Source organism: Nematostella vectensis, chromosome 6 (assembly GCF_932526225.1).
Source record: "Nematostella vectensis chromosome 6, jaNemVect1.1, whole genome shotgun sequence".
In the NCBI taxonomy this organism is placed as follows: domain Eukaryota; kingdom Metazoa; phylum Cnidaria; class Anthozoa; order Actiniaria; family Edwardsiidae; genus Nematostella; species Nematostella vectensis.
The window spans coordinates 13,732,738-13,743,069 of NC_064039.1; the positions used below are offsets into that span (position 1 = coordinate 13,732,738).

The 10,332-nt window shown below is 41.2% G+C and overlaps 1 protein-coding gene across 1 annotated transcript; it reads right to left on the reverse strand.

Annotated features, from left to right (window-relative positions):
- Nucleotides 1–3,318: 3,318 nt before the first annotated feature.
- Nucleotides 3,319–9,515, reverse strand: LOC5521084. The gene is made up of 8 exons (XM_032366022.2): nucleotides 9,365–9,515; nucleotides 9,023–9,080; nucleotides 6,711–6,780; nucleotides 5,949–6,263; nucleotides 5,442–5,542; nucleotides 4,901–4,980; nucleotides 4,096–4,264; nucleotides 3,319–3,857 (listed from the first exon to the last, which is right to left on the reverse strand). Exons 3-7 carry the CDS (start codon nucleotides 6,763–6,765, stop codon nucleotides 4,099–4,101), a joined length of 717 nt encoding a protein of 238 aa, XP_032221913.2. The 5' UTR covers nucleotides 6,766–6,780; nucleotides 9,023–9,080; nucleotides 9,365–9,515; the 3' UTR covers nucleotides 3,319–3,857; nucleotides 4,096–4,098.
- Nucleotides 9,516–10,332: the final 817 nt, after the last annotated feature.

Sequence of the window (10,332 nt, forward strand, 5' to 3'; positions counted from 1 at the left end):
TACACTTTTTTTTCTAAAAACGTCTAATATTTAGTTGAGGCTGGGCCGTTCTTATTTTTTGGACATGTTAAGGCTGAATATGTTCTTAACGATGTTCTTAAATGTTCAGAATATAATACCAAATGAATTAGGAAAAGAATTACACTAATGATCAATAGCAATAATAAGGCTGTTACTATGAGCACAATTTGAATCTTTATTTTAGAACGCATCGGGACTAAAAAATAATTTTCTTCTGTTATCTGAGCCTCGGCATGTTCTTATCATGTTTTCAAATTTGGTGAAATCTCAGGCTAGACGTCCATAAAAAAAGGTTATTAAAACAAAGGCAACGGCAAAAAGAAACAGAAAACAATTGGAAAAACAAAATCAAGTACGTGGAAATGCGTTCTGTTTGATACGGTTCAGCTTTTCTCTACCAATCATGACTAAAAACACCAAGTTTTTAGGTCTGTTGAGGGGACTTTTGCGCTGCAAACCAACTATGTTTGCTAAGAAGAAATATGGTTCTTGTCAGTTTTGGAAGTACTCTAGTTATTTTACGGAAACTAGTTCAGAATTGAGCGCCTGAAGTTTTTTCGGTAGCGTCTTCCTAGCAGCCTTCGCCGTCGTCCCTTCTAGAACTCTCTGTTGCAAGTTCTGAGGAAAACGAGTGAAATGTATCAGAAAGAGTATATTTCACGTCTGTTGCTTTGAATCTTTCATGTTGCCGTCTTCTTAGATACTAATAAGAAACTAAACGGATACTAAACAGAAACTAAAGGCAAGGGGGGGGGGGGGGGTAATCGTTAATAACAAAAAAATCTAAATTACCTGTTTTTTTTTTTTTTGCATAAAATTAGAGAGGACGGCTGGAAATACGTCGACATATTTTTAACAGCGATTTTCCCGCTATTTAGCGGATGTAGGCTAAATTTCTATTTTAGCCATCACTAGCGTGAAATATTCAAAACGCGATCGCACACATATACACAGTATAAAACAGCTGAATAATAAATACGATGCGGGTGAACGAATTTGGATTTGTTCGTATAAATGGCAGCAAGGTAGGAACATTTTTTTTCTTTCTTTGCAAAAAGACTCACCAGAAAAATAAATACACATTAAACACTTAAACACTATCCGAGAATGTTACCTGTTTTTATAAAACCCTGACAAATACATTAGAATCTAGAATAATAATAGAATAATAATAATAGAATAATAAGCTTTTTGGGGTTTTTATTTTTCAATCACGGGAACCCTGCGTCTGTTTAATTTCCCGCGCTTTTCGCAACTCGCGGTCACTCGTAAACACAAAGAAATATTCGCTTGAAAATGATGCCGTCAAACCTCCAAACATTCAAGATATGGTCGGTGAAGAAATAGAAGACTTGATTGATAAAGAATTGACAAGTAAAGCACTAAATTTTCCTCTGAACCTTGTCGAACTGGTTTGAAATCCGACGAGCTGTTGCTCATCATTCGGAAGACAGCACATTGAATCCTTTGCTTTGGGAGCAAATTGAAAAGATAAACTTACAGAAATTTTTACGTTCAGAGAATAAGAAACGAGCATCGAGCGAGCATTAATGTTGGAATGTACTTGAATAAAATAATTGTTATGAATCTTCTTACTGCTTATTCCAAAAGAAAGTCAACCCTTCTTTTATAGCACAGCATTGAGAGTTTCAGAATTAAAAATTAAATTATCTCTAAAGGGATGGCTCCGCTTTAGGTTGTGCCTAAATCTATATATTATCAGACTAGGATCCACACAATTTACAGAAGTTGCTGTGAATAATTAAAAAAAAAAACATGTTTATAATGCCTTTCCATAGATTCTAGCTGATTTTACTCGGTAAATAGGTATTTTTATTATTTTAATATTTTTATGAAGTACCCCCCCCCCCCCCCCCTGACCGTTTTTAGTATCTGATTAGTATCTGAGGGATTAGTATCTAGGACCACCGCGGTCTTCCGTGTTTTAAGCCCTGTCCAAACTGCGCCTGCATTGCTGTGCCAGCAATGGCCCGGCTGTAGCTGGCTGCCGGTGTGCAAACCGCCCAAACACAACGCCAGCATGTTGGGTAATGAGTTCATGCATGACTGGCGTTTGGTGCATGACGGGACCAAAGGCAACCCACGATTCCGCTGGATTCCGGTTAAATTTGGGTCTATTTAGTCCCCTGATGTTGCAGCGGTCGCCATTTTTACGACTACCATTGGCAAGAGGACGATCATAAAACAAGTGGGATTGTGTTCTGCCTGATACATTTCATTCATATATCGGTTTCGCTACAAAAATTAGCGATGTTTTCTTTATTCATAGATGCGGTAACGTTTATTCTCTTTGACAGCATTATTTGCAAGCGAGCTATTTTTTTGCTATGGAGACGATGCAAATGAGCCCAGCATTGCTGGGTTCGTGTGCAAACTGCGCCAGCAAAGCTGTGATGGGCTCGTATGACCACGAGACAAAGAAATGCTTGCGAAGTGTTTGCCAAAAGTTTGAACTCAATCAAAATTTCGCCAACACTCGCCAGCCAGCACCTCCCAACACGGTGTTCAAACTGTGCCAGCATTGCTGGGCCAACGTCTCGCCAGCATCTCCCCAGCAATGCTGGCGCAGTTTGCACAGGGCTTCAGGTCTCGTGTGATATTCCATGTCAGCTCGCCACCGCCAATGGTGGTAAGTTAACCAGTAGTGGTTGCGAGATGGTGTTAGTGGCCAGTTGATCGGATGCCAATGAATCTCATGTGTGGGAAGAAGGGACGGGAAAAAAGGGAGGGGGGGGATTTGTGGAGGGCAAGGGACTAAATTTCGTAGGGATCTACAGAACCTGAAACCCAACACAATGTGCAAGGATACCGGGGCGACCTTCTTTCCGCCACCCGGCTATAATGAAACGGAAGCTTTAAGGCTAAACTGGGAGACATGTAGCGTGCGACATCCTGGTTCTACCATCCCGAAAATCATTGAAGCGCGCTCCAAATCTTGTAGCAGCCACAAAGAAATGTCTCTCGCATAGCTGAGAAACATTTTCGTGTCGCGCTCTACAAAATTTGTCACGCACTACATGATTTTGGTAGTGACTAAACTAGGAAACATTCAGGAGACATGTCGCACACTAGACGGTGTGCTAGTTAAGCGACCATATATTTCTTTTTTTTACATTGACGTTATAACACGGCCCTGATGAGGTAAAACGGGGACCGTTGTACGGCTGTATTTTAGGCCGGGAACTGGATTTGAGAAGGCGAGGCAAATTTGCTTTCACTGCATTTCCCAGCGCAAACCACAGGGTGACCATGGAAAATATACACTGACTATTGTACTTCTAGTAATACCTTTATTATACATACATTTTACTTGTAAAGAAACCCACTTCAGTCTGCCTGTCTTCAAACTAGCGGTAAATGCCGATCGTTTTTGTATGAAACACTTTTTACAACCCTCCACAGTTGCCGTGACTGTTCGACTAATAATTTAGGCGGAGAGGAAAACATTACCTCCCTGAGGAACATTATACCTTTGACATCACGTGATTATCACATACCAAAACACTTCCTGATTTACACAGGATAATAAAAACGGCTAAGAATAAATCAAGAAAATTGTCGGACGTCTCGTTTTGTTCTATTGTTTATGTTTTAAATGATTTATTTTCAACCAACTGCCCAAGCGCAGCCCTGCTCTCGGATCGCCATTCCTCAGGCCCTTTAGGCTGTAAGAAAGGCTGCTATAAAGTCCATATGATACATGGCGGGCCATTTAAGTTGGGCGCGCGTCGCATATATACAATGATGGCATCTGTATGCTAGGCGCTTAATTGCGCACATTTTATATGTCGTTCAGTTGTTCGTAGTCGATATATCTGCAGCGCAAGACATCAAGAATTAGTTGTCAGCGTTAGCCATAGTATTCGGAATAACCAAGGCTACCCCCCTCCCCCACCTGCCTGGGAATTACATATAACTAGGGATAGGTGCTTTTCATATTAAATTTGAATCAAGCTCTGCACCCCCACGCTTTCCATAAGACTAAACCATCCGAAAATCCTGTTCTAAAATGGTGACTGTCAAAAAGCCTGTGTTAAAAGAATCTCGACTTACCTTTTAGTAAGCGTTGAAAGAATCTCTGTAGACTTTGAAACCATCGCCTAAAGAGCCATCGGGGGTCGTCTCCTTCTGTAGTATGGAAGCATCGTCCGATCCACCGTTAACCATAAAATGGGCGACCACCTTGGGCATCGTGCTAGGATTACCGGGGACATAGCCTTCTCTAGAAATGGAGAACGTTCAACATTGTTAGAGATGAGAGACGCGCTAGGCGCAGGGGGTGCGAGCAACGGCCTACCTTCGGTTCTCAGTAGGCGTGCTCTTTTGTAAATTAAACTATAAAGCATAAGCTAGATCACTCTGGTTTGTAGCCAAATTCGACATTAAACGTTCCGTAGAGATACTCCAAAGGCAAAAAACATCTATCTGTTTTCTTTCGGGGTGGTCAGATTTTTATCAGAGAACACACCCCCCCCCCCCCCCCTTCGGAAAAATTAGGTCCACTTTATCGGATTCCGCTCCCCCCCCCCCCCCCCCCCCCCCCAAGAAAAATCCTGGGTACGGGCCTGGACCGTTCGGTCAAATGAGACTGCGATCGTGTGCGGAAATATGAAAACCAGCTTGCAGTATATTGCTATTTTTTATTTCTCTTGTTGAGGTGTCCTGTGTGTACTTCAATTCAAGGAAACATTAAAAAAGCTCCAATATGAAACGGGCGTTCTGATATATTTTATACCAGAACCTCTCGTTTTACATGGGTCTTTCGAACGATCTAGGTTTTTTTATTCTGGATTTAATAACTTGATATTTAGAGGTGTCCGAACATTAGTGCCGTCCGTGACTAGTATTCTATACGTACCTGAAGTAGATGTTTGATACCACTGGCTCTTGGATTGATCCACCATTTCGGCCGTAGTAGTTTCTTAACGCCGCTTTGACCTACGCGTCATAAAAATACGAAATGAATATTTCTGTGATGCCAACTGAAATGCGTCATTGACTTCATCTGAGACTAAAAATGACAATAATAATCAACAACTAAAACGCAAAATTTGTATCATTTTTAACATATTTTTGTACCCGCTTGCGTGAAAATGTTTTTAATGCCTCTTAAAATAACAAAGATTATTTTATGCTTTTGAAGGGCTTATGTACCTTGCAGGCGCGGAGAGGAATGGTGACATGTTGGTAATAGGAAGGAGTTCTTCTTATTGTAGCATGCCCCCCCCGTTTTTTAATTTGAATGAAATAGGTAGAAGGGGGTTGTGCCTCCCCCCCCCCCCCCCCGACGTTTTTTTATGCCTGTTGTTACGGCCCTGTGGATTGAATTCACAGTGGTTCAAGCTGTTTTGATTTGCTTCCGATCTCTTTTATATTAATATTCACGGGAAAAAACTCACAGCCGCCACGAGGTTTCCTGCCAGCAGCTTGTAACCGGCGGAGTTCTCATCGAGAAACTTGTCAGGGTCCCATGTCTGCATCAGTTTAACGGTGATCTCACCTGAAAGTCAAATTGATTTGGGAAGTAGCTAGGGCCCGGGATTATAAGGGCCGCAGTTACAAACGTCGAGTCAAAGATGCACATATAGAAAAGTAACGCAGTTTATTAGTATATATTTTAATTAGTAGAGGCACGTATTGACGGCTTCATACAATGATAGTTCGAATGAGCGAGGAATCTTTTTAAGCATGGTTATCGCACTGAGATTTAAGTAAGCACCAATTTGTCCTCGTGTGGATATGAGAGCTGAATGATGGTTCTCCATTAGGGCTTACGCTGAGATATTTTTGGTACTGAGGGATAAGATTTGCTTATTCCAAAATCCAAAACATTTGAATCATTTCGGTACTCTTTTGAAATGGCCGTGTTGGGTATGAGGAAGTGATTACTTGCACTATTCACTTACCAGGATTAGGATTGTAAGCAATTGGTGGGGCCGCTGGGGGTGGGGGTGAGCCTTGGGGTGCGCAAGGATTCATGCAGGGATTCGTCATCATGGGATCGCAGCATGAGGGGTCACCGCCCATTTGCATGGGTGGGACCATTTGCATGGGTGGGGCCATTTGCATGTCGGGTGCCTGGCCGTACATGGGATACGGGGGAGGGGCCATCATGGGCTGTTGCATTGCGAATGGGTCTGGCTGCATCATTCCCATGGGCGCGCCGCATGGATTGTCGCACCCTGGGCCAGGGTCGCAGCATCTTTTCTTTGGTGGAGAAGCTGGGAACAAAGAAAGGGTTAAGTATGACTTTTAAGCAAAAGTTCTGATATCGCGAAGCCTAAACTAAGTCGGCCCACGAGATACCCGAAACTCCTTGCGCAAACTAGGTGCGTAACACGAAGCTCACAACGCACAAGGATCTGAGGAGATTTCGTCCCCAAAATTGATGAGCTAATATCTACTGCTCCCTTATTTGCTCTGTATTGGAGTGTGCTCCTTATGGATGTCCCACCCTTATTGGACGTCCCCTCCCCTAAGTACCTTGTATTTTTCTTTGAGAATGTACAAAAAGGTAGGGGTTGATTATAATATTTCGGGCCTGGAGTTGGAATTAGGCCGAGCCCCCTACGTCACGCAGCCTTCGCACGTCACGCACTCTCCTTCAAGTGAAATCGAATGCCAAACTACGCTGGCTAAGATTCTATTTGTATAGTCCATAAACTCACCATTTGTAAATGCGAAGAGTGCTATACACACTAGTAAAGATAAGGCTAGCCTCATGTCCACGTCAATGGCCTACACAAGAAATAAAAACACCAAGTTAATGATAAAGTTCCTCGTTCTGTTTGGGATCCCTGTAGCTGTTTTTTATGCAAGATGGACTGGGGAGAATGTACCCAAAGTGCTTTGAGAGTGTTTTGGATCATCACACACAGGAATCCCGAAGCACACAGGATTCCTGAACAGAACCCCAGGGACTATAGGCTGTCACAAAAAACTATGTATTCGTAAAATTATGCATTAAAGGCCATTCATATATGGGACTGGCATCGTTGGAGTTAATAATATCTATTAACTTACGAATAATTAACGCCTGTATATCTTTCAGCCGTACACATGTCATTTGACATTGCCATCAGCACTGAGAGCGTTTTTTTGAAATATGTACTGTCAAGAGAGCATATCTTTATGCTCTCTTGGTACTGTATGTTGACAATAATTTGCCTTTCTTTTTTCCAAAACAAATGTAGTTAATATATGAGGAGTCGCTGGGGGGGGGGGGGCATTTTTTTCGACTGAAACAAGTCAAATACTATGACTTATTTCTTTTTCGTTTTCCAATATGATATTACCATTGTGAGCCCCTCTATTTTTCAACATGCTCCGCGTTCCCTAATACACTCAAACACGAACGCGCGCTATAAAAGGGATCGCTCCGCCCTCTTTTTCGCAAGCTCTCGCGCAAGTCGTCGCCATTCAAAGCTAGACTTCATTTGAGTGCGGACCTCTGAAACTGCCAAAAGAAAACATAGCAGAAAGTATAAAGCTGTACGACAAACTACGACAAAAGAATGTTAAAGAACTATCAGGCATAATCGGCATGTTCGGGAATGTGTTTGGACTCAATTATCTACAAAAACGGGAACAAGAATTGTCATTGAGAAATCAAACAAAACGAGCGCTCATTTGAAATGGCGTCATTCAGGTGCGCGCGCGGACAAACAACGAATTTGAATAGTTTATCATTTCAAAACCTCTCTAATCGTCTGTTATTTTTCGTTTTGTTCTAAGAAATGGCTAATAAATAGACTGTATTTACTTCAATGGTGTGTTTTTGGCCAATTTTGAACTCTATTATAGCTTTCTGGCTTCTCTCTATGGAGCTCTGCACTCAGTTATGTCAAATGACGAGTCCAGCTTGCCTTAGGCAAGTCCCTTATAGTGAGCGTTCGTGTTTAAAGATGTAAAACATTGGATGAATCGGAGATATTTGTACGATAATCTTGATAATCCTGGCGCGGAACAATAAAGAATGTCTGTTTATTTTTCTTGAGTGATTAGGTAAGACAATAACATAACACTTGTAAACGGGGACGACGTTAAAAACCGCACTCTCACATAAAACATTTTATCGTACGTTTGGTGTATCACTTCTCAGGGATGTCAGTTAGGAGTGATGGGGTATAGACAAATATACAGAGGTTAAGAGCATGGTTATTCCTACGACGAACTGTCATGGTCTGGTTGGGCAAAATCACTACCCGCATCAAGAATGTACCCTCTTTGAGACTATTTATCTAAAAATCATTACGGCTGGGTGTGACATACACTAGAAGGTATTAACCCCTGTCCTAGCTACGGCCCTGAAAATATCATCAAAGATAGACATTCACGAGGGTAAGCCCTTGTCTTTTTGGCGCGAAAAACCGCAAAGTACGCTGGATCCCCAAGCATATCGAGTCAAAGATTGTTTTATATTTGTTTTTAAACTAATAAAGACCATTTTGTACTTTAGGAGTCATGGTGAATACTTGGTGTATGACCCGTGATAGGCAAATCAGCAGGAACGTTCGCTTTGCTTGAAGTTTATCAGAATCAGCAATATATATACTCTCAATATAAGGGCTTGATTAGATAAGAATATATTTTCTGGTTTAAAAAACCCACGGTAATTAGCTTAACCAACAAAACCATAACAGGTAGTAGTTTATTTTGCTGGTTAAAAAAAGTTTTTTAGTATTTCGCAGATCTTTCTCTTGATATATCTTAGTAAAGGAAAAGAGAGTAACTCGTAAAACCAGGTGACAATTTTGTATGGCATCCGCAAAATTGTATTCATTCTTGAATAACAAGTGTTTTTCTTTCTTTTTTTCTTAGTTGCCAAAGTTATTTTTTACATAACTTTAATTTTCGAGCTTAGTTCACATACTTTTTTTCTTTGTTATAAATTATGATTTAAAGATGCAATTCAGACATAAACGATTTGTATGTTATATAACGTTTATGAGCTGGAAAATGAAATACCTCTGGGCCGTACCTGTTTTATGGCGAAGACCAGCCGAAATCGTACAAGATGATGGATCCGTCTAGATGCCCTTAAAATAAAACCATACAATCAGCCATTGCCAATACAAACACTAATCAAGCCTTGGACTTTAGCCAGCGATCACTTTCTTTCCACCGACCAGTTGTTCGATTTCCCAGTTATTCAGTTCTCCATGACTGACTCGTGTTGATTACTTTTCAAACACCCGTAGATCAAACACATACAAAAAGAATTCCTTAAGACGTGCCATCTGCTGCGCGGGATCCCCTTTAGACGAAACGACCTCAGACTATGCAAACCCAGTACAAATATTCATATATTTTGGAATTTTACCTCTTTTTCGTCAAGAGAACACCAAGATATCGATCCTAGTCAAACCGAGAATCGAAGCGTTTATGAATAAAAAATTACCAAATTCCTGAAGAAGCAGCTCGGTGGTGTGTTAGGAACGTCGACCTTGAAACTACGTCACCGGAACAACAGAACGGGTGGCCTGTGTGAGATAAACAAACAAGGGGTGACGGATCAGCCAATCACCGACAAGGATTTCTTGATTACATCATTCGGTAATCTTTCACCTGTGAAAGAGAAAACTGGTGTTGTGGCGTGCCTAAAAGAGTTGTCAAATGTTTGTACATTGGTCACTGGATTACCCTCTGAAGCCTGTGATCCCGCAGAACCGTGGCCAAATTAAATGTCAAATTTGTAAAGTTATTCCAAACTGAGCTAAACGTATATCTACTCAATGGACGATCGTTATCTAGGTCAAAAGATAGCTTATGTGATGTCATTCTGAGGCGATCCATAAATACTGATACCAAAACAGTGATAAATCGAGAACATTTGATTTTGCTTAAAAGCGATTCTCTTTTCTCTCTGCTGTTTTTTTTTTTTCTATGTGTCTCGCTCACTGCCCCGTGTAGCTATCAGGGCGGGAGGGTTGACCGACCAAATGAACGATCACCATCCAAGGGGGCTTCTAACCCCTTAGAAACATTCATGTTATGGGCCACAAATTTAGTACAAATATACAAAGACAATTTAGAACTACAATATAGGACAAAATGTAGAACAAAATAGAACAAAATACTTTGCGCGAATCACAGCCTTTGAGTTTTCAGAGGATCCGTTTAGAAATAAAAAGTATATAGGAACTCAGCTCCTGTTTTCCATTGACTGGATCAAACAGGGTATGAAAAACTAGGTTACCATGGCAACCTATCATATTCTTCCTTGTCAGACTTGTAAAAGAAAATCAGCAGATGGGAATGCATATCTTTCCATTCCCCATCTGAGTGCAG